Here is a 26072-nt window from a genome sequence, read left to right as displayed (position 1 = left end):
GCACATTTTTTGGTGTGCTAAAAAACCGTCTCTCTGCTTATACTCGAGTCAGGTTTGATGCGGAGGGAAGGAAACCTGATTACGCTGTACATTGTCCCGCCTCCTCCTTGTCCGTCCGTGATGAGGAGGAGGCGGAGCTATGCTACAGTGGACGGCGCTGACAGCATGATGTAATCACACTGCCCGGCCACCAGGGCTGTCTTAATGAGAGGGCACACCTGAGCACTGCCCGGGGGCCACAGCTGCATGGGGGGCCCCTGCACATTTCCCAAAGCAGTCCTTGAACCCACACTGCCCTGAAATTGGGGGTCCCATGATGGCACAGAGTGATAGATGCAAAGGTGAGGCAGTCTGCCTCCTACCTACTTAATGTCTGTTTACCTGCACTGTCATCTTTGTAGGGGCCCCAGAGCATTACTTTGCCAAGGGGCCCATGATGCTATTAAGATGGCCCTGCCGGCCACAGGAATGTTTGCAAGTGTTGAAGTTCAGGGTGAGTGGCCCAGAGTTCAGAACTGGACACACAACTTTGACAAGCAGAGCCCATTATATCCTACCCAAGTACCTGTAAACATGCGCCTTGAGCAAATTCCACAGGCCATTTAAATATTTACACATATGTAAGGGGGAAATGGAAGGTAGGGAGCTGGAATGTGCCTCCATAGCATCCCTTGCTGTCCCTTTTTTCTTGCAGAGTTTGTTATTTTTATGGCAGGAGCTGTGACTTTACTTGTTTTTTCAGTTAAATTTATCATGGACGTGGCTGTAGTTTGTGTACTTTGGAAATGGTACATGCTGCCCTATCTTGAAAAATGAAAAGCCATAATGGAAGAACACTTTATCTTTTTAATGAAAAGGTTGTTTCAAGTAAAACTACTGTACAGAAATTGGGAAAACATAGCACGCATGGATGACATGGACTTCCTATACACACAGCCCTGCTGTGAATCAGAGGGCAATGTACTGAGTAATATGGGTTTCCTTCCCTCCGCATCAAGACTGACACGGCGGGTAAGGTATAATGAGGATGTTTATGGGCACAGTGATGATGTTTATGGGCACAGTGAGGATGTTTATGGGCACAGTGAGGATGTTTATGGACACAGTGAGGCTGCAAATGGGCATTATTGACCCTCTTTTCCGCTTACAGTAGCTGCTGCATTCTCACCCTATGCTTATACTCTAGTCAATAAGTTTTCCCATTTTTTTGTGGTAAAAATGCCTCAGCTTATATTCGGGTCGGCTTATACTCGAGTATATACAGTATATCAAAATGATGGTGAAATAAGCAGAATAAGTAGAAAGCCCTTCTAAACACCCAAAGTGGTTCTAAACTAAAAAAAAATTGCCCTTCTAACTGTTCTTCCCCTGTCCCTAAACACTTACTGTACCTGACTCCTCTCACTGCTCCAGCATTGTCCAAGCTGAAGCACCACTATTCGCTCTTCCTGGTCTTACAGGAGACACTGAGGATTGCCATGGGGGGAGATTTACTAAAATTGTAGTGTGCAAAATCTGGTGCAGCTCTGCATAGAAACCAATCGGCTTTCATGTTTTATTGTCAAAGCTTAATTGAACAAGCTGAAGTTAGAAGATTATTGTCTACTATGCACAGCTGCACAAGATTCTGAGTGCTCCAGTTTTTGTAAATTTCCCCTATAGACTTGCCACTACAAAAGTCCTCTGCTTTTGGTGGACATTGGAGGTTTAGGAGGATATGAAAGCTTGACAGCTTACCCATAGCAACCATTTACCACATTTGCTAGTGCAGTATGGTGTTTGAGTATTTTCACATTTACCATTTATTATCAGTTTATCATTAAGGGGCCATGTTTTTAATAAACAGGCCGGGAATTTCACCCTTTAAAAGTAACCCATAATACAGTTGAACCTCGGATTACGAGCATAATCGGTTCCAAGAGTATGCTCGTAATCCAAAGTACTCGCATATCAAAGTGATTTCTCCCATTGAAGTCAATGGAAACAAAAATAATTAGTTCCGCATTGATGGGATGCGATACCGAATGTGGCCAGAGGTGGGGGGGTGCTCCAGAGAGCGCCGAAAAGGCCCAAGGACACTTTCGGCTAGTTTCCTGCGCCCCCGTACCTCAGGTCAAATGAGGTACTGCAGGCCTATTTTTTGGCTCTGCTCGGGTTCTGGGCCCCCATACCTCAGGCCAAATGAGGTACTGCAGGCCTTTTTAGCTTGAATTCTGCTCGTCTTGCGAGTCAACACTCGCAAACCGAGTCACAATTAAAAAAAAAAAACACTCTTAAACCAAGTTACTCTTAAACCGAGGTTCCACTGTAGATCAAAATGCCTTGAGAAAGTGTGCGCTTTACATGAGAAATGTTCCTTAACTGGATGTCAAACAACAAAGTAAGTAGTGAGCGCACCACATTTACAAGCAGCTAGCACTCAGGGTGACTGTACAACCCTTGTAACCAATTTGCTCAATGTGCAGAGCTACATCAAACTAACACAGCAATATTTCAAAGAAATCTGTATAGTACAACACAGTATTTTAATAATACAAGTAGGTTATAATCTAAAAGAAAAAGTCTATATGGAGAAACATTCTTCCAGTATACAGTTGTCACATGTCAGTAGTACTATCAGCTCACCAGAAATGTCAGGTATTAAGGCATCAAATGACATCCAATAGATATCACCAGATGCAAAAGAAGATCTCCACATGTCAGCGCCACGCAAACATTGCCCGCACCAGATAGAGAAATTGAATAAACACCAATTAGTAATTAAAGGAAAGAGAAAGGCGCCTCTAAGTTCAGTGGTTAAAAGATTTATTACAGGCACAATGGGATTAAAAACACTCACAAGATAGTAAGAGGTCATAGGCATATAATGATTATTCCTCCTGCGGATCGTTGTAATACTTGTTGAATAGAAAAAATCCAGTACATTCGACGTTGGATGAAAAATGTGAAGTACATTTGATGTTGAATTTGAAGGTCATTTGATGCTGAGAGAAGAATGGAATTGTTCACAGTATTGTGAATTATACCTTATCTGTCCAGGTGTGTGTGGCAAATGCAAGGATCGCAGTGGATGTTAATGATGTATGAGGATATCATATCTCAGATCTAGAGTATGTAAATTTTCCCCATAGACTTGCCACTACAAAAGTCCTCTGCTTTTGGTGGACATTGGAGGTTTAGGAGGATATGAAAGCTTGACAGCTTACCCATAGCAACCATTTACCACATTTGCTAGTATGGTGTTTGAGTATTTTCATATTTACCATTTATTATCAGTTTATCATTAAGGGGCCATGTTTTAAATAAACAGCCCGGGAATTTCACCCTTTAAAAGTAACCCATAATACAGTTGAACCTCGGATTACGAGCATAATCGGTTCCAAGAGTATGCACGTAATCCAAAGTACTCGCACTATAACCACTGCACTTAGAGGCGCCTTTCTCTTTCCTTTAATTACTGATTGATGTTTATTCGATTTCTCTATCTAGTGCGGGCAATGTTTTCGTGGCGCTCTTACTATCTTGTAAGTGTTTTTAATCCCATTGTGCCACTGCACTTAGAGGCACATTTCTCTTTCATTTATGATCCTCCAGAGATGTTTCTTCTCTACAAAGTGCTGCTTTCAGTGCTATCTCTCCACTGCTACAAAGGACCGGATACCCAACCTCATCAGAGTGCCCTCATCTCTCCCTCTTTTCTGCATCAATCAGTAATTATAACTCAGTCCTCTTCAGTAAATGCCATAGGTGAATGGGGAATAGTATCCTGGAGCACCACACTAGGTAAAAAAAGCTTACCGACCAGGAGCCCAAAAAGATATGGTAGCCACCGTTCCAAACACATGGAGACAGTGGTGTGGCATCAGCAAATAAGCCCCTCCCAATGCATTTTATGCCACACACGTTCTCAAGGGATTGCCTCCTCAACTCAAACTTGAGGCAATCCTTTGAGAACACTGCTACGGTAATAGAACTGTACCAAAATGTCATGACCGTTCAATTAAGTTCTGTAAATATGCCCCCTAATGGCACTCTGTGCCCCCATGTCATTCTTTTTGCTTTCCCTGCCTGCATCCGCTTCTGTATTGCCTGGTCTCTTTGATTATGACACAGGGCAACAAGACACCATACCCTGCCTATATATCATCTGGTTGATTTTCTTGCAGTAGGGAGGTGGGAGAAGCTCTGTGTTGTCTGCTGAATGTTCTTAGTCAGTAAGAGTCCCTATTGTCAGTAATCTCAATAAGCTGAATAAGGGGCAAAATTAGAGGAGCTGAAACTATGCTCTCTTCTTTCTTCCATTGTCACTATACTGTTGAAGGCTGGCTATAGATTTTAGGGGGTTTTAAGATGTGCAGGAACAGTCTGACAACCTTAATGCTAAAAGATCTTTAATGGGATGCATAGACCTTCATTAACGTGTATGCTTGGCTTTGCGTTTTCCAAACTGTAAAAGAAATGGAGCATACATAGCTGGTACCAAATTACAAAAATAGTCTGCAGAGGAGAAAAGGACTGAGATGGGTCCTGCCACTTCAGTGATGTAAGAGAAGCAGGAATATGTGTCTCCGTGTCTTACTTTTGGTGAAATATCTTCATACCAGTGACCAGTCTAATACATCAAGACAGTTGTTAGATAGATTATCAAATAGATTGTTAAATTATTGTCTTGAACCTGTACAATTCTGTTTAAAAACTCAAATCTCTATCAACAGCTCGGTGAAAAGTACGGACCTGTTTATACACTCTACCTGGCCAACCAACGATCGGTCATGCTGATTGGTTATGATGCTGTGAAGGAGGCTCTGGTTGATCACAGTGATGTGTTCAGTGAGAGAGGGGGAACTGGTCTAATAGAATTCTTCTTTAAGGATTTTGGTAAGATCCTAAAAACAAATTGATATCGTATGTTTGCATTACAGACTATCTGTAATCATTATAATGTAAACATGGGATCAAAGCTGTTAAATGTTTAGATTTGAATTAGAGTGCACCTTTAACATGGAAGCACACACAGGGAACCCAACCTTACACAAACAATTACACAGTATTAATTTTGTATTCTTTGGGAGAAGGGGAGTGATGAGATTAAATGCCAAAACACTGGTGGGCCCTATAAGATTTACTCTGGCCAATTATGAAACATATGTCTCCCTGGAAATGAACGGCAGAGAGTCATCTCCCTGTTCTTGATTATGCAGGAACCTAATAGGACAAGGGCATACATAGTTCACTAATTATGAGTAGCAAGTATGATTGATTATTAGTGACTGTGTACTGAGGATTTCCTATTACAAACAATTGCACAATTAATTGATTTATAGATAACAAGTTTGTGGAGATGTGGCTTTCCCCTTCTTTGAAGACTTAAGCAGTCTTGGGGTTAGATCCAACATAATAAACTGGCTTGGGATTGAATTTCCATTAACTTTCCATTGCAAATTCTGCAAGCCAGCACAAGTCAATGTGAATCCAGGTCATCCCAAAGCAGATTATTATTGTTGGCATTAGCTGCATACTGCATTCCTAACTAATAAAGGGTGTTAATGAATCACTTGTACCGCACCTCACTACAGAGTCACTAATTATCCATTGGATAGAAAACATCCTCATCACTATCAGGAGCTGAACAGCCTAGGACCCAAAAATGGTTCACACATACCACCCTCCCCACAAAGGTGTACGTCATACAAGGTACATTTTAAACAAGGTTCTTAGGAGATGATTGTTTTTGCCTCCAAGGAAAACCTATATATGGCTGATTTACAGAAAACATATTACGAAACAGAATATTATAACAGTAAAATAAACTGGATTCAAAGTGAAAAGTGCAACACATTTATATATATATTAGTACATTCTCTTGCAATTCTAAAGATAATAATAACAATAATTTCCACTCATATATAAGTGTGCATATAAATCTCCTCTTCCATCAACAGCGTTCAATGATACATCCCTCCTCTTGTGTTGCATGTGCTCCCAACACCAGGTGAAAAACTTGCTCACCTCAAAATAGAAATAATCAGGCCCGTCACCAAGCATCACTCTACTCCTGGAGAGAATTGCTCTCTTTCCCCTTGAGTCTTGGTTATCTCTCACCCTTGTATTCACATTCAACAACTGGACCATAGGAAACAAAGAGGCAGATACGTAGTGCTTTCCTGTTTAACTATTTATGTACTAATATACAAACATTTGTTGAGCTGCACTATAAAGGTATAAATTATTGTTTGGTGTTGTGAGATCACTAATGCCGTGTACACATGATCGGATTTCTGATGGAATCCAATGGATTTTTTTGTCGGAAATACGACTTTCATCAGTCTTGCATATACACTATCAGACTAAATTCCAACCGTGCCAAAACGCGGTGATGTAAAACACTACGAGGAGCCGCAGAGACGATCGGAATTTACTATTGTTTTTTTTTTGTCATCGGAAAAATTTAAAACATGTTCTATTTTTTTACACCGATGGAAAAAAGTCAGATGGGGCCCACACACGATCGGTTTCTCTGATGAAAAACGTCCATCGGACATTTTTCATCGGAAAAAACGATCTTGTGTACACAGCATTTGATTTAAACTTGTAACAATTTTGAAATTATTTTGAGCTACTTATCTGAGTTATATAGTTTTTTTGGTTAATTTATGTTGAGATATTTTTGATTGAGCTGATTGTCACTATATACTTGAATATTTTGAAAAAATATGCTTCATTAAACCTAATAATAAAACATTAACAGCGCTTAAAGGAATCTGGGATTCCAATGATAATATGTATCCATATTCTGCAAAAAATTCTAGTAAAATGAAAAGAAATTAAATAAAGTCTTAAAGTCCCATAAATGATGACCACAATGGGTATGAGTAAATCCCAAAAAAGACCAGAATTCCAAATGATCAGCAACTGAGTCCCCGTGGGTGACAGTCCAGAAAACTTCACACAACAAATACAGCAGGTGGTTTCAACTGATAAAAAGGCTTATTTAAGATTCTGTCACTTTAACAGCTCATATGATCCCTTTTGGTAATCTACTCACCGGACGCCTAAAATGTATTGCCTGAAAAATCCTCTCTGGAAAAGTACCGTCAGCTCTCCTCAGGGTATACAGTGGTTCCGGTTAGTGGATGGATGAGTGCAGCAGTGTGGACATGCAAGTAAACAAGGGGAAGCTCAACATAGTGAAAAACCTTTTATTAATAATAAAACCCCCGCATACCAGACATGCCTACACAGTAAAAACTTGATAAAAGAGTATGGGCCGGATTCACGTAGCACTTACGCCGACGTATCTACAGATACGCCACGTAAGTGTAAATGTGCGCAGTCGTATCTATGCGCCGTGCCCATAGAACTAGATACGCCTGAAAATAGGCTTCCTATGACCGACGTAAGTTTCCTACGCCGTCGTATCATGGGCGCATATTTACGCTGGCCCCAAGGGGCGCTCCCATTGATTTACGATTCGAATATGCAAATGAGTGAGATACGCCGATTCACGAACGTACTTGCGCCCCACGCATTAATATACGCGGTTTACGTACGTCGTACATCCGGTGTAAAGTTAAGCCTCATAAAGCAGGTGTAAGTCATGTTAAGGTATGGACCAGGGAACAGCCGTCGTATTTTACGACTTTTACGTAGTAGTACGTGAATAGGGCTGGACGTAGGTTACGTTTACGTCGTAGGCAGTGATTCGACGTATCTTAGGCGTTCGTTCCGACTTGATTCTGAGCATGCGCACTGGGATACGTCCATGAGCCTGCGTTCGCTCAGCCCATCATTTGCATGGGGTCACGGTTCATTTAAATGGATCACGCCCACTTCCACCTACTTTGAATTAGGCCGGCTTACGCCGAAGAATTTACGTTACACTGGCGCAACGTTGGGAGCAAGTGCTTTGTGAATACTCTGCTTTGCCTCTCTGTGTTACGTTGGTGTAGTGCATATGAGATGCGCTACGCCGGCAGAAATATGCGCCGATGTATCTGAATCCGGCCCTATCAATTTAAGAGATATACATCAGCTCACTCAGGAGTTCATTCCAATGAAATTTTTTGCATATACTTGAATATAAAGCATTCCCTTATAAATGCAATGGTAAGTGAGAGCTCTAAACTGCAAAAACAGCCATCTATTATTGCCCCTGAAGAGGGTGTTTACAGAATTAACATAACCAATCAAAGGGCCTGAGAGTTGCTGAAGGCGTACTGAAGTGTTTAGTGATTTTCGGCAGACACACAGTCTAATTTTTTAAATGCATTCATATTTCCATTGGAAAAGGGTTTTGTAATCTGACAACCAAAATATTATTATACAGAAAGAAATTATGATTTGATTGAGATCAAACAGGATATTATGCGTATGCATATTTCGTTAAAGAAATGTATTGTATATTATTCGTTTTCTGCTCCTTGTAATACAAGGTTATATTCCATCTAACTGATTGTTATTTTCTTATTTTCCTCATAGCGCAAATAATGGAAACTGTATATTGTTTGTCTGTAATATTTTAATATAAAAAGCACAACTTTGTTGCGCTGGGATCAAAGAAGCAATTAAAAAAATTAGATGAATAAAAAGCAGCTGACACAAAATGCAGGAAAAGCACAATAGAGATATGTAGAAAATGGTGCAGCGCTTATATGGGAACTGAATCACTCATAACATTAAATGTAATTCAACAATAATAAAGTCCATATAAACATTCTTGTGGAGATCACTGGTTCGGACACCGCCACCAACATCCATACACACTGATTCTTACCAAAAGGAAGATTAAAACTTGCAAGACAATATATAAATAGTGGCTCTTCAACAGCAAAGGGTGTAGAGAAAAGGCAGCAGCTCCTTTAGTACAAGTCAGCAATCCTGGATGCCTCCCAAGATAGAATCCTCAGCAGCATGAGCATAATCAGGCCCTTAATCGACCTTGTTGATTGATTGATTTTGATTGATTGATTTTTATTATTTGTAAAGCGCCAAATACAGTTCATGAACTGCGCCTAAGCACTAGACAGACTACATACGTGCACTGACATTCAAAATAGGCAAAGCAGATATCACGTGCAAAACAAATTAATAATAGATAACAACTAAGGTAACATAAGAATCATCTAGTCAGAGTGAGAAATAAATAGAAAGTTGAATAGACAGAATAACAGTCAACATTAGACAAGCACCAATAAGTCAGGGGTGGGCTAATCAGGTGGTTAATGATAAATAAAGCACGCCCATTATCCAAATGCATTGGAGAATAAGTGAGTCTTCAATACCTTGCGAAAGTGGTTCAGCGAGTTGATTTTCCGCATGCTCTCAGGAAGATTATTTCATAGAAATACACCAAAGACTTGTAGAGTTTTCCCCCCAGCTGCTGCAAAATTATATGTTTTAGGCATAAGGTGGTTTTTATTCGCCGAACGTAGAGATCTTGTGGGAGTATAGTGAGAAACTATACTCGATAAATAGATTGGACCTTGACACCAGTATGCCTTAAAAACAAGGCAGAGAGCCTTAAATTCGGCCCTTTTGGCAAAAGGTAGCCAGTGAAGCTGATATGTTCTCTGTTAGTTAGTCCTTTGATAAGGTGGGTGGCATGGTTTTGAACTAACTGCAGCTTAGCAATCCATTTCTTTGGGAGATTTAATAAGAAGACATTCGAGTAATCCAACCTGGAAAGTATGAACGCTTGTACTAGTTTTTTTTCGATTTGCTTCGGTAAACAGATTTTTTAGCTTCCGAAGGAAATATAGGTAGTCGCTTGCATTTTTCATGGTATTTAAGACATGTGGTATGAATGTAAGTTCTGAGTCGAACCATACCCCTAGGTTCTTAATCTTTTTAAATTAATTAATAAATTCCATATTATCAGGCATCAATACTGCACATAGTAGGCGCATTTCTTCTTTTTGTTCTTAATCTTTTTGGCAGGCGTTGGAATAGTGCTAAATTATATGGGCCAGTTAGAAATTGGTGATATAGGTGTAATTTTACTGATTAAAAGTCTTCAGTCTTAGCAGTGTTAATACCAAGTCTACTAGTGAGCATCCATTGATGTATTTCAGATAAACAACGTTGTAGTTTCGGTTGCATGTCTGTACCGCTAGCCATATCTACCAGTATTTGTGTGTCATCCGCGTATATTTGAGCCTCCAAGCCATATTTCATTATAATGTCTGGCAATGGCCGCATATAACAATTAAAGGCCAGTGGTGAGATGGTGCTGCCCTGGGGAACTCCACAATGTAGATGGCGAGGGAGTGATTTATAATCTCCTAAGCGAACTACAAGTGTACGATTTGAAAGAAAGGACTTTAGCCACTTCAGCACTTTGCCTTTGAATCCGAACAGAAATTCCAAGCGATTCCTCAGGATGTCGTGGTCGATCGTATCGAATGCCGCCCAGAGGTCTAATAACCCCAATGCGGCTGATCCTCCGGAATCCTTAATCATAAAGAGTCTTCCACACATGTCTAATGCACATACTTCTGTACCTCGACCCGGCCTGAATCCCGATTGGGTGTCGTGGAAAAGATTGTTTGTTTCCATAGGATGTTGTAGCTGATCAAAGACCACACGCTCAAGGATCTTGGCCAGGAATGGTATCAAGGTTATCGGTCTAAAATGATTTAGGTTGGCAGGATCTAGGCCTGCCTTCTTCAACAACGGTGAAATTATGGCATGTTTCAGTTGAGCAGGCATAAGGCCAATTGCAAGGCATTTATTAACTAGCATTGTGATGTCAGCAGCCAAGGTCACAGCATGTTTTTTATAAAACCATGCTGGACATGTGTCGTCTAAATATGTGGAGGCTTTTAGACTGCTTGGAACGTACAATTTTAAACAGTGCACTGTCTTTATTATGTGCATTGTTAATTAGATGGTTATAATATTTCCGTTTGCATAATTTTATTTGCTTTGAATACGCATGACAAAAAGTTCTATACATTTTCTTGTCAGAATCATGTTTCGTCTTTAGCCACCTACGTTCTAATTGTCTTCTTTTAGTTTTTCGTTAGCGGAGAACCCAGCAAAGAAAATAAAACACTTCATAGTGCAGACATCCCAATAAGTAGTTTAATAAAGGATAAAGAAGTTGATACACTCACATTTATGAAGTAAATATCAAGCAGATAAAAAATGGAAGAAACGTCCTGCGCTTCTAACCATAAAGATGGCCACCGTGTCCCAGTACAGTACAAGCGTTACGTCACAAGTTACAGGCTCCTCCTGTTTGGGTGCTCTCCACAAGAATTTTTATATAGACTTTATTATTGTTCAATTACATTTAATGTTATGAGTGATTCAGTTCCCATATAAGCGCTGTACCATTTTCTACATATCTAATATTTTAATCCAAGACTTGCATATCTGTATTTTGTTATTTGACAGGATTTTCCACAGGTCATTTGTGACAAGGCTGCATTAAGAGTTTTTCGAGACTCTGCTAAATACTGTTTATAACCTTTCTATACAATCCCCTGCCTGCCATCCAACGTTCTTCCTGCTTTCCGTCTAACCTTGTGTATGTGGTAAAGGGAAGCGCTGACAAATCAATAATTAATCGTCTGCTGCACTTGAGATTCCTTGAACACCAGGAATAAAAAGTGATTGATTGTGTGAAGATGCGCTGACTCTATGTGAAAATTAGAAATTAGTCTTACAATAAACACTAAAGAAATTTGAGCCTATGTAGATGTAACAAATGTGTACATAAAGGCCCGGATTTACGTAGCACTTACGGCGACGTATCTCGAGATACGCCGCGTAAGTGCACATATGCGCTGTCGTATCTATGCGCCTGACTCTGAAAGCAAGATACGCCTGTAAATAGGCTTCATCCGACCAACGTAAGTTTCCTACGTCGTCGTATCGTGGGCGCATAAGGGGCGCTCCCATTGATTTACAATTCGAATATGCAAATGAGTGAGATACGCCAATTCACAAACGTACTTGCGCCCGGCGCATTAATATACGTGGTTTACGTAAGTCGTACGTCCAGCGTATAGTTATTCCCCATCTATGAATCGCAACTCATGCAAAGGTATGGACCAGGGAACAGCCGTCATATTTTATGTAGTTTACGTAGTAGTACGTGAATAGGGCTGGGCGTAGGTTACGTTCAAGTCGTAGGCAGTGATTCGACGTATCTTAGGGAGTATTTTCGACGTGATTCTGAGCATGAGCACTGGGATGCGTCCACGGGACGGCGCATGCGCTGTTCGTTTGGCCCATCATTTGCATGGGGTCACGCTTCATTTAAATGGATCACGCCCACTTCCACCTACTTTGAATTAGGCTGGCTTACGCCTACAAATTTACGTTACGCCGGTGCAACATTGGAAGCATTTGCTTTGTGAACTCCATGCTTGCCTCTCTGCGTTGCGTCGGCGTAGCGTAAAAGAGATACGCTACGGCGGCATATATATGCGCCGATGTATGTGAATCCGGGCCAAAGTGTACTAAAATGCTCAATAAATATTGATGCCTGATGTGAACACAATAAGTGAAAACTAAAGCAACTGAACACAACAATTGTGTGGTCTTGATTAAATGACCCGTAACACTTAAGCCTCGTACACACGATCAAATTATCCAACGGGAAATGTGTGATGACAGTTTGTTTGCTTCATCGGACAATTATTGTTGGATTTTCCGTGGACAAATGTGGGATAGCATGCTTTAAAATTGGCCACCAACAATTGTGTGTTGTGGGATTATCCGATCGTGTGTACACAAGTCTGTCGGACAAAACTCCAAAGTACAAAAACACATGCTTGGAAGCAATGCTCACCATAACACAACATTAGCAGAAGTTGCCCAAAGGGTGGCGCTTAAAAAACACGTAGTTTCATGTTTGTTGGCTGACAATTCTTTACCGTTTGTATGCAAGACAAGTTCATGGGCAACGTCCTTTGGACAAAAGTCTTACGCTTTGTCTGCTGAAAATCCGATTGTGTGTACAAGGCTATGGAGATATACTCAGTCTCTAGTGCCTGTTACAAGCACAATAAATAAGTGCAAACCTATACAAATTTAAACAATGTTTATGTGGTCCTAAATTAAGGGCCAGATCCACAAAAGGGATACGCAGGCGTATCTCCTGATACGCCGTCGTATCCCTGTTTCTATCTATGCGACTGATTCATAGAATCAGTTAGGCATAGATATCCCTAAGATCCGACATGTGTAATTGTTTTACACTGTCGGATCTTAGGATGCAGTACCGTGGCCGCCGCTGGGGGGAGTTTGCGTCGTAAACCAGCGTCGGGTATGCAAATTAGGAGTTACGGCGATCCACGACGGTTTTTCGTGTTCGCTACGTCGCCGCTAGTATAGTTTCCCGTCGCAAATTTACACTTTTTTTTTCCTGCCCTAACTTTAGTCAGCAAGTGTATTGCTGTCTAAAGTATGGCCGTCGTTCCCGCGTCGAAATTGAAAAATCAACGTCGTTTGCGTAAGCCGTCCGGGAATACGGAATTACGCTACGTCGCCGTTCGAAAAAATGACATCACAGCGCGCAAAGCACGGCGGGAGTTCGGAAACGGAGCATGCGCAGTACGTCCGGCGCGGGAGCGCGCCTAATTTAAATGGGACTCGCCCCATTTGAATTGGCCTGCCCTGCGCCGGCCGGATTTAGGATACACCGCCGCAAATTTCCAGGTAAGTGCTTTGTGGATCGGGCACTAACTTGGAAAATTGCGGCGGTGTAACTTAAATCCGAAAAGTTAAGTTGCGCCCGGGATTCGTGGATCTGGCCCTAAATAACCAGTGGCAAATGGAAATATGCACAGTCTTTATTAGGTTCTAAAAGTCACTGGAGACCAGATCAAATTCAACAGAGTCAATTGGCTAAATTGTGAACAAAAACAATAGTCTCATAAGTCCCAAATCAAACAGATGCCGATCCCAAAGTGTATTGTGACAGCTGATACGCAGACCAGAGCCCTCGCTGGATGATAGAGAGGAATCCTTTTCATCAGCCGTGAATAGGCATCCATACCTACCAATTCATCTGGTCTGCTGGGAGCTGTTGTGCATCGTGAGCCACCACAAGACAGAGGAACACATTCCCAAGCTGTGGATCAGCACACACACTCTGTGATCTTTGCAGGTCTGGTAAGCAGACAATGTTATTACTTTCGAGCACGGTGGTATCGACATCTATTCGATTTGGGACTCATTAGACTTTTGTTTTTGTTCACAATTTAGCCAATTCCCTCTGTTGAATTTGAACTGGTCTCCATTGACTTTTTAGAACCTGATAGAGTGCATATTTCCATTTGCCACCAGTTATTTAAATTAAGACCACATACACATTGTTTTAATGTATATAGGTTTTCACTTATTTATTGTGTTAGTGTAGCCAAAAGTGGACTACAGTTACCTTGTTATGCAGACCACCCCCATCATTCTCCATCTATTCCAATGTCCCTCTAGTGCTGGGCTCCAGTAATTAACATCATATCTGAGAGCCAAGCAGGGAGGATTGTGGGACTAGTAGTCTTGTGATCAGCTATTGTGATGTTGTGATATTACCCCTGGACTACACATCCCAGAGGTCCCTCTGCGACACGAACAGACCTCTGGAAGGAACTATGAAAGAGCCAGTGGATCTGCCCCGCGCTCTCTTCTCCCTGAGCCACACCGAGTGAGCACCTCTCTGCTGCTAAGAGAGAGAGCTGCGGCCTACCATGCAGTGATTGAGTGACTCCAGCCCGGGCCCCGCGAGGGCCCAACTCTGCTTGCTGTTCATCAGACATCTCCATGGCACCAACTTATCAGACAGATCCAACAGCTGGTGGGTGATCGCGGTTCATCTCTCCAAAGGACATCTCTTTCAGGGTCACTGTTCAGGAGGCTCCTATCTGGTTCGATCGTTGGTGAGAGACCAGTCACCCATCGTTCACAATCCTTTTCTGGTTATCTTGCTTGAACACAGTGTACAGACACCTTGCCCATGGAAACACTTTGCTTCATTACATAAGACATTGTACATAAACATCCTTATCCCGAACTACTCTAAGGAATATGACTAACCTGTTAAAGCGGAGTTTCAGCCACAATTTCACTTTTTAAATATAAATACCCCTGTAATACACAAGCTTAATGTATTCTAGTAAAGTTAGTCTGTAAACTAAGGTCCGTTTTGTTAGGTTGTTACAGCATTTAGACACTTTATAAAATAGAAATTGACTGGGGCCATCTTAAGTGTGGGCATCATGAAGCCAGACTGTATGACTTCCTGGATTTCAGCCTTGCAGATCTCGCACATGCTCAGTGCTGCACAAGCAGTGTCAGATCAGGTTTCAGCACCTGTGCTGTCCAAGTCACATGATTCTTTGAGACTGGGGAGTGCACAGACTCCTGGAAAGTTACACCCACTACATTCCCAGGAGTCTGTGCGGTGTAGGTTAGGAAGCATTAAGCACCTAGGTGCAGGAAGTGGGAAGATTAACTATTCTGCCTAGCAACAACACTTTGAAGGCATCTAAAAAAAAAAAAAAAAATCGTAAAGGACTAATGACATTTTTTTAAAACTACTGATGTAATGTTATATTTATGGGTGGAACTCCACTTTAAAGCTGTCCTGCTTGTCATCACATCATTGTGCCATATTTGGATATAATCTAAATGAGCTCCAACTGCCGGTGAAGACTGTTGCAGGCCTGCATTCTGGACATTTCTGTCGCTATCGATTAAAGGGTCCATGTCTTGTTCTTATTTTATCTGGTCTCTCATTAGGATATAAAGGTTGAATAGGCAAGCCTGTTATTCCCCTTTAGTCTGGTATCAGATTGCGTTAACCAGTGGATCTTTACAATCTTTCCAGTTTATTCTCTAGTTGGTATTACACTGTACATATATGTATATAATGCCTTTGTACTGTACCCTCTGTCTTATCTCACTAATTCTGCTGATAGCTTTATTACCATTGATTTGTATGTGTTTGTTTTTACCTTTCCCTCGCATATTGTTTTTTTTTTTTTTTTTACATTCTGCAAAAAAAAATGTGAATCAGTACTGCTTGGACCTTGAAGAAGGGGGCGTACCCCGAAAGCTTGTGCTGAAAAATTGTATGTTAGTGCAAATAAAAAAAGTATCATGGACAGTACTCAATTTCAGTGTTTATTTTAATGCTGCGTACACACGATCATTTTTCGGCATGAAAAAAAACGAAGTTTTTAAAAACGTCATTGGGCTTCACATCATTTTTCGGCTTCTGAAAAACGACCAAAAAAAATTCGAACATGCTGCATTTTTTAACGTCGTTTTAAAAAATTACGTTTTTCGGGTTGTAAAAAATGATCGTGTGTAGGCAAAAACGACGTTTTAAACCCGCGCATGCCCAGAAGCAAGTTATGAGACGGGAGCGCTCGTTCAGGTAAAACTACCATTCATAATGGAGTAAGCACATTCATCACGCTGTAACAGACAAAAAAAGCGTGAATCGTCTTTTACTAACAAGGAATCAGCTAAAAGCAGCCCAAAGGCGATTAGAACTTCCCCTTTAGAGTGCCGTCGTACGTGTTGTACGTCACTGCGCTTTGTTCATCATTTTTCAAAAACAATGGTGTGTGGGCAACATCGTTTTTAATGATGAAGTTGGAAAAACTTCGTTTTTTGGACATGCTGAAAAACAACGTTTTTTTTCATGCCGAAAAACGATCTTGTGTAGGCGGCGTAAGACTAATTTCTAGTGTTCACAAAGAGTCAGCGCATCTTCACACAATCAATTCTATCTAACTTTGGGTTGTTTTCTGTCAATTGTGCGGTAAAATAGAAAGTTTTCTCCTGTTAACTGTATTAAATTTCATGATTGTCTAGCATAGACCTTGGACTTAAATCAGATTATTTTCATCACTATGTACTGTTTATGATTCTGCTGGAAGTTTTACAACCCGGTCTGATAGCCAACTCTCACTGTTTTCAATCTAACTTTGGGCTTCGTTCTGTAAACTGTGCTCTTAATTGGATATTTTTCTTTTGTCAAATGTATTAAACGCCAAAAATGCTTAGCACAGACATGAGATTTATATCGGACCATTTTCATAGTTGCCTTGTAAATTCAGTGATTTGTACAATTCTCTGTCCACTTAGTTTGAGGTTTAGCAAACCTGATTATGATCACATAGCACCATTATCATAAGGACCTGTCTCCAAAGAGATTAATAGTCATACTTTATTAGGCCTCGTACACACAACCGGTTTCCTCGACAGAATCCATCAAGAAACTTGGTGGGAGAGCTTTTATGACGAGGAAACCGGTCGTGTGTACGTTTTTCATCGAGGAAACTGTCGAGGAACTCGACGAGCTAAAAAGAGAGCACGTTTTCTTTTTCCTCGATGGGAGTCTGAATTTGCTCGTCGTGTTCCTCGTCAGGCTGGTTTTCGACGAGAAACTCGAGCGTGTGTATGCTAAGAAACCCGCGCTTGCTCAGAATAAAGTATGAGATGGGAGTAAAAGTACCATTTGTAATGGAGATAACACATTTTTCAAGCTGTAACAGACTGAAAAGTGCAAATCGTCTCTTAACAAACTTTTACTTAAAACGCAAACACATGAGATTAGCAAAACCAGCCCCAAGAGTTGTGCCAGTGGAATCGAACTTCCCCTGCCGTTGTATGTGTTGTATGTCACCGCGTTTGAGAACGAAGAGATTTTGTCTTGACAGTGTATACGCAAAGCAAGCTTGTCGAGTTTCTCGACAAGCCTAACAAGGAACTCGTCGCGGAAAACGATGTGTCTTTTCTGACGAGTTACTCGGTCGTGTGTACGAGGCCTTACACACAGACCAGTTAATCCTAAGCATTCTGGATCTTGGCCATGTGACATTTCCATAAAGTATCTCCAAACACAGAAGCAGAATCTTCTTGCTGTGCTTGTCAGTGTGAACTCGAAAAGGAGAAGAGGTCTCCTTTACTAGAAGCTTTGCACTTAAATTATAAATATATTTTCATATCATAGGAGACAGGGCCATAATAGTTTTTCCTTGGGTAGAGATCAGTCTTGGGTATCCAGAAGACAAAAATTAGTGAACTTGTCACACTGTGACAAATTGTAGGTGTTGCAGATTGCGTTAATAGTGGGAGGTGCTTGACTCTTCTCACTGTTTACATAGTAACATATGCCACAGCCTTGGTATCCAAAATTATGATTAATTTACCTGTGCTACAAGTGATAGACTAGTAGACATGTACAAACCTCTTAACATGAATACTGCAGATGTCCTCCTCATGGTGATTAATCTCACATACTCCGTCCTAACCAAGTGGGAAATAGCCAGCAATGCTCTTTGCCTCCCTCTCAAACCTGTCATCCACATGGTCCTCTCGATTACCAGTTCATCCCCTAATGGGCGATTCTGTAGGCTGGATGGAGGAGCAGGCCCCGCTGTCTCTATAGCACAGTGACATACCTTTCCACTTTTGACTTTCAGAATGAGGGACACTTGGAGGAAGTGAGCTGCAGCCTGTGCCAAATGTGGGTGTGGCCAAACTCTTAGCAGTGGGAGTGTGCTGTATACAAACTACAGGGTTAAAGAGTTCACTCTGTACAGAGTGCAGGGTTGAGGAGTGTGCTGTGTACCAAGTGTAGGGTTGAGGGGTATGCTTCCTACAGTGTGCACGGTTGAGGTGTGCGCTATGTACTCACCAAAGGATTGAGGGGTGTGCTACATAAAGAGGGCAGGGTTGAGGGGCGCGCTACATACTGAGTGCAAGGTTGAGAGGTGTGTTACTTACAGATTGCAGGGTTAAGGGGTGTGGCTGTGGCATTGTTAAAAAGACAGGGATATGGCTGGCATTATAATTATTGTTAGAGGGACACAGGATATGTACTATACAGTAACAGGAGGCACTTCTAGCAGCTCCAAATTTTTCCTTTTTTTCTACTGGAAAAAAAAAACTTTTTGTGGGAGCCTTGCTGCTTGTAGTTCCCTTACTCACTGACCTCTGTAAACTTTCTGGTGCAGACCAGGGCACTAAGGGCAGGTTCCTCTTCTCCTCCCACTTCTCCTCCTTGCAGGGTATTGTAAATTCACGGAAAAGGCGCAAGCACCTTTATGTGGCTGGCCACACAATGTGCATCGGGCCAGCAGCTCACTCCCCTTCCCCGCGTGAGCCGTGCAGACCCACTCCCCACCCGAGCCAAGTTGGCAAAGCTTCCTACTTTTTTACAAACATACTAATCTCTGGGGGGGGGGTTCAGACCCCCCGATCCCCCCCTTAACTCTTAACTACATCCCTGATAGGCGGAAACCCATGCAAAGACAGTGATAACCCACAAGCTACATGATAATAATGTCCCTGTCAGGATTGATGCAATACAAAGGGTGCTAATAGGCCATTATTTAAAATGTTTGCATTATAAAGGGTCTTCAAGAGCAAAATGTATAAAACCTTTCAAATCTTTTAGGGGTCATCATGAGCAATGGAGAGCGATGGAAGACGCTGCGTCGATTTTCCCTGGCAACACTGAGAAATTTTGGGATGGGGAAGAGGAGTGTGGAGGAAAGGATCCAGGAGGAAGTTCTGTGTCTCAGGGACAGATTTATGAAGAGCAAAGGTAGGTGGAGATAATGCTGAATTAGCACAATAGTGACCCAAAACCCACTTTTACATGGAAGAACACAACCCTATAGATACAAACTGTTTATTATCTAACACCATCTCCAAAGAACCCAACTGCTCAACTGATGTGACAGTATGATCTGATATGGTAAAGGCTACTTGGATTATATAGCCTGGCATGTTATGTGTTATAAAAAAAAGCCTGGGCTCTGATGGGGGCTGTAAAGGGGCATTCTTGTATTTTCTGGGTTTCTAGGGATTGACAGCTGCCTCTCAAATTATAGCAACACACAGTAGGAACTATTTTGCAATGCACTGACTGACTGGCCACAGTGTTTGCAGGTGCTGGTCAGGTTGAATACTGGCTCGTCAGACACATTGAGGACTACAACAAAATAGCACCTGCCCGCACACTGTCTCAGCATTTAGTGAACTCCTCTTCATTAAAAATGGCTGCAGGAGGGGGCGTGGCCGGCTGCGGACTTGGATGGCAGCGTGAGAGCTGAGCTCCTCCACCCATGGACATCTAACGGCTCACAGTGGCTTTTCAGACCGGATTTTCAGCCTAAAATAGGGCGTTCTACACCCTGCAGCACCAGGGAGGATGACCAGAAAGCGGAAGGACAATAGGAGACCCCAAAAGCTGACACACTTTGTCTCCTGGCAAACACATGGGTGTAGGCAAGATGGCACCGGCTGCACATCCACACCAGCCCATAACATCCACTCCCTCCCAGCCAATACTACTCCAGCCAAATCAAATAAGTCCTTAGTCTGCAAGTCCAGCTAAAGTCAAATTCCAGATGGATGGCTCTGGATGCAGCCCCATGGCCAATCCTAGCACTGATTTTGGGGAGGACACTAGGGAACTCCCAGACAGCATTGAGGTATTTCCTACTACAAATCAGCCTATAATGGACATTGTATTAAAGGACATGCTGCTGTCCCTTAGGAGCTCAATCCAAAATTACATGATTTTCTGCATTCAAAAATGTAATAAAGAAATATAGGAGGCAGAATCCAGAGTGGGGCACGTTACAAGCAAGATGGGGGAGTTTACAATCAATGATCTTGTAGATGCCCATGATGAAAAAGAGGAAGTAACTGAAGGGCTCAGATCTAAAATGGCAGAAATGTTTCATTTCAACTGTTTCATTCCAACTTCACAAAGTGCTTGCAGATCCACAAGGACGATACTTAATCCTAATATGTGACATCAATGCTTCACAATATACCATTTTTAACCTCTACTCCCCAAACTCTAACCAAATACACTTCGTTCACAAGCTTTTCCGAAAAATTAGAGCCCACCAAAGAGGGGCACTGGTGGTTTGTGGAGACTTTAATATAATCCGGATGCACAACTAGACTCTACATCCACTGCCACCAGAGCACACCCAACGCTGCAAAGCACCATACACCAGCAAAAAATATTCGATACCTGGAGGTGCCTACACGCAGGGGAGAGGGACTTTACCTTTTTCTCCTCACCGCATAGAACATATTCTAGGATAGATCTCTTCCTAGTAGATCAAAAACTATTTTGGAACAAAACCTAGTACAATACTTTATGGATAACGAAAATTCAATAGCTGATAAGTTTACACTTTGGAATGCCCATAAAGCGTTCATGAGGGGTATCTTTATTAAACTGGGGGCGGGGAGAAGGAAACGGCACCAACAGCAACTATTAGATCTTACAACTCAAATTCACAACCTAGAACAAACAAACAAAATCCCACACCTTCTATTTCTAAACAACTAACCCAAATTCTCTATGACCTCAGTTTACTTCTCTTGGGGAAACACGAAAAATCCATCAGAAAGCTAAACATGAATTATTATGTTAACGGTAACAGAGGGGAAGCTCCTAGCACAATGCCTTCAGGGATGTAGGTACAAAACTAAAATACCAATTATATCACAACCGCTTACTAAGGAAAAACACTTTCACCCACAAGACATTGCTGATGCATTTAGTCACTACTACTGATCTCTGTATAATTTAGCATATGATCCTCACACTACACAACCAAATCCTGACATCATACATAACTTTTTGAAGAGTATGCCTCTTCCTCAAATTACTCCAACACAACTTACGCATCTTAACTCCCCCTTCACATCTAAAGAGGTATCCTGGGCCATTGACACACTACCTTTAAATAAGTCCCCGGGTCCTGATGGGTATATAGGAGAATATTATAAAACCTTTAAGAACATTCTTGCACCCCACCTCACCGACATATTTAATGCTGCTTCCTCCTCCTTCCCTTCAGAAATGTTAAAAGCGCTTATCATTACCCTCCCCAAACTGGGGAAGGAACCTTCTCTACTTCAGAATTTTCGTCTGATCTCATTGTTAAATAATGATTTGAAATGATATGTTTAGATGACTGCACTGAGGATGATAGACATACTACCACAGATTATACATACAGACCAATCTGGGTTTACAAAGGGTCATCAGAATTAATATAATTCATCAGGCAAATTTAAAAGGAATGCCTTCTCTGCTCCTAGCTCTGGACGCAGAAAAAGCGTAGCTAAGACAGAACTGTCCTGGTCAGGCAGACTAGCAGCCTTTAAGATGGTGCTTCTCCCACAATTTGTGTACTTGTTTAGGACCATTCCAATCCCGGTGCCTAACACCTTTTTCTAAAAGCTTAGTCCATGATTAATAGATATCTATGGCAGGGTAAAAGGGCAAGATGCGCATTCTCCAATTTGACCACTACTAGGAAAGCTGGAGGGGTAAGCTTAGTTCTAATCAAGGATTATCACACTGCAGCAATACTAGCTCAGCTCAAGGCATGGTTCCCTCAAAGCCCCAACACTAGATGGAACAAAATTGAAAAAATACAAATTAGAGGAGGTGACCTGTACCACTTCCTTCTAGCCCACTCACAGCAAACTCTCTCACATTCGATACTCTCTCCAACTATAGAAGCATCACTTCATGCCTGGTCAACATTACTGGCCACTCCTACTCAAGACTTAGTCACGTCCACGATATCACTACTTACCCATAGCTTAGCCCACATCATCCCAGACTTACATATCTCAGGTTGGGTAGAAAAAGGAATAAATAGACTTGAAGACGTAATGATTGGTCCAACTCCCAAAACCTTCAGATCACTACAAATAGAATACAATTTATCCAACTCAGAATTCTAAGCATACCACAGGATAATACATTTGCTACGATCAGACCTGAATCCATCTATACATATACCTTGGAGATTACTCCAATACTACTCTAACCCTGCAACCAAGATTAAAGGCATTTCATTATTTTAGAATCTGTTAAACAACAAAGACGTGTTGTCCAAAACCTCCCATGTAACTGCATGGGAGAGGGACCTAAATTTCTCCTACTCCTTAGATCAGTGGAAACAGACGCTTTGCATCATGTACGCTGCAACAAAAAGTGTGAGCCTGTAGGAATTATCAAAAAAAAAAACTCTTTAGATGGTATCTGATGCCCCACAGAATAGCAACATTTTCCCCACACAGTCCTAACACCTGTTGGAGAGATTGTGTGGTGTAGTGGGAACACTACACCACATACTCTACACATACTCTGGTCTTGCCCAAAATTAATCACTTTCTGGAAAAGGGTGTATGAAACAAAAGCACAAGTATTGCATATTACAGTACAAATGACACCAGGTAATGCACTACTATCCTTAGACATAGATGCAGTTCCCCCAGAGGCTAGAACCATAACTGTACACATCCTTTTTAGTGCAAGACTAACAATGATGAGACATTGGAAAGACTGCATGACCCCTTCACTAATTCACATGCAGGTAAAACAGGTAAAATCTGGAGGAAATGGGTAGTTTGGTATGCAAAGTCACAGAAGAGTTAACTATAACAATCAAGCGCTCCCCGCAGTAATCAAAAGACACATAGCTCTGACTGTTTTCCCTAATTTCTTTATTTTGCGTGTTTTTTGTGTTGTTTTTATTTTTTTTGTGTTCCTACTGTATGTCTATGTTTTATTGATCAATCTTGTTTAGAGTGTCACTAAGCTATCTGACTTACTGTAAACACTAATCTTAGCGGGGGAAGGGGGACTGCGGCACTCCTCCTGGGTAGGGATGAGCTTCGTATTCGACTCGAACATCGTGTGTTCGATCGTTCGTCGAAATGCGAACAAAACGGGTCGTTCACGCCAAATTCGAGTTACGTTTCACAGACCATAATTCACTGCGGCATCGCTGGCTGATGATTGGCCAAGCATGCACTATGACCCGCATGCTTGGCCAATCACAGCTTGCAAAAAACGGAGAGCCATAATTGGCCAAAGCCAGGGTGGCTTTGGCCAAGTATGGTTTAGGGAGTTTAGTACACGCCCCAGACTATAAAAGGCCGCCTGCAGGTCGGCCTTGTGTAGTGTGTTGCGGTGGTTGAGAGGACAGAGAGAGTGTAATTTTTTGCAGGTAGATAGAGCAGGCAGGCAGGCTAGTCAGTTAATGTTACAGTGTGTAGAGGATATATATACATCCCAGGTGTTGTACATATATTTATACACTGTATAGTTTAGCTAGATCAGTTCTTCCTAATTTACTGGCAGGCAGGTGATTGTGCTAGCTGCAGTATTCTTATGTGGTTTATTGCCTGTGTCCTCTGTAGTTTGCACCTAAAGCTACTTGGTGTGTACTGGCCGTGTGCTCTGTAGTTTTCACCTAAAGATTCAGGAGCAGTGATTTTAATGATGCTTAAATAATAAAAAATAAAAAAATGAAAAATTCCTTTAAATATTGTACCTGCTGGGTGTCTAAAGTATGCCTGTGAAAACGTCTTTGAGAACCCGGGTCTTGCCCGAGGGAAAATGTATCAATGGAAAAAAAGTTTTAAAAACTGTCGTTTTTTCAGGAGTCCTAAAAAAAAAATGACCGTTTTTAAAACTTTTTTTCCATTGATACATGTTCCCTGGGGCAAGACCCGGGTTCTCAAAGACGTTTTATACCAATAACTTGCATATTAGGCTTTAAAATTAGCACGTTTAAATTCGAACGTTCGAGTCCCATAGACGTCAATGGGGTTCTAAATGTTTGCGCGAATGTTCGGTCCGTTCGAAGGTTCTGGTGCACAATTGTCTATATGTTATCTTTGTAAATATGTTTAAATGTTCAATAAAAATTATTGATTTAAAAAAATGGCTGCGGGAGGCGTGGCATGTGCATGCTGCTAATGGCCGCATTATCGGAGCACTCCAGAGCAGAGAGGAGACATACAGCTACCAGGGAACAAAACAAACAGCAATAACACCCTGATCACTATGCTGATATCCCCCACAATATCCTGGCAATGACCCGCAAACATAAGGAGGACATACAGAGTTCTTCTTCAGGCCTTCTCAAGATGGCGGTAAAGATGATGCATTTTGGCCCCGCTGCTACAGATAGTCACATATAGTCACAGCTATCACTACACAGACCTCCCCAAACAGCGGCTCAGAAGTCTCTAGGGGCTAATCTACCCCTCCCTGAAATAGTCTGGCAAAAGCCAGGATGAGGCTGGAATGTGACCCGACGGCCAGCTTGGTGAGTCAAGTGAAATTCCTCTCCTCGCCTCACAGCACATTACATGCCTCCATTGCTTCCTTCCCCACCACCAATCAGCCAGTCACGGACACTAAGTTTAAATAAATGTTGTTATCCCTGCAGCATTCATTACATGCTGATTTCACTATTCTCACTCAGAAATTTTCTGCTGAAGTTTCTTCCCTAGGGGAACGGTTGAACCTTATTAAAAATGCAGTTAGCGACATCACCACTACAGTAAATGATTTGGTAGATGCTCATCAGGATGTATTAGAGGAAAGGCAATGGTTAAGGGAGCGAAAATCTCAGATCTGGAGAATCGCTCTGGACGCAATAACCTAAAATTGCGTGGGATACCTGAATCACTGCCATCATAGGATTTGCTCCAGTATGCCACTGACATGTTCCGGGTGCTCCTACCTGATATCTTAACAGCGAACTGATCATCGATCACATACACCTCATCCCTAAACCATCATTCCTACCAGACACAATCTCTAGAGATGTCCTTATGAGGGTTAGCTTTTACCCCAGCAAAGAACAAGTTTTGAAGAAATCTAGAACCCTGGGGAAACTCCCAGAACCTTACGAAAATATACAAATCTTCGCTGACCTATCCAAGTTCACCTTTCTCTCTTAAATGAGTGGGGAATCATTCGGGATCCCCTGCCGATTACAAATACATGTAAAGCTTTGGGCCCAGACCCATTTATTTGACATACAGCTAACCATAATTATCAGGCCAAATTCTGAAGATCCCCTTGTAAGTAATAGTTTCAGCTATAGCTCTACCCTCCTGGTTGCTCTGGGATGCAGCTCTAACCCACTTAAATTCATACCCCCTCCTCACAATATGCAGCTTTTTTCAACAAGTACAGCTGCTCAGTTGTTTCTCTCTCTGTTAGATTTATGGTTGACTCTTCTCTCCTACCCCCCAGT

General features: G+C 41.7%; 1 protein-coding gene across 1 annotated transcript in view; it reads left to right on the top strand.

The window, feature by feature from the left end:
• The window catches only part of LOC120913346 (cytochrome P450 2H2-like), a 46819-nt gene that overhangs the window by 389 nt on the left and 20358 nt on the right, over positions 1 to 26072 (top strand). The window contains exons 2-3 of the mRNA XM_040323219.1: positions 4716 to 4878; positions 19424 to 19573. Coding sequence (XP_040179153.1) covers positions 4716 to 4878; positions 19424 to 19573 — 313 coding nt within the window. The remainder of the gene's footprint in view (positions 1 to 4715; positions 4879 to 19423; positions 19574 to 26072) is intronic.

This window comes from Rana temporaria, chromosome 9 (assembly GCF_905171775.1).
Source record: "Rana temporaria chromosome 9, aRanTem1.1, whole genome shotgun sequence".
In the NCBI taxonomy this organism is placed as follows: Eukaryota; Metazoa; Chordata; class Amphibia; order Anura; family Ranidae; genus Rana; species Rana temporaria.
This window is presented reverse-complemented; position numbering and strand designations above follow the sequence as displayed.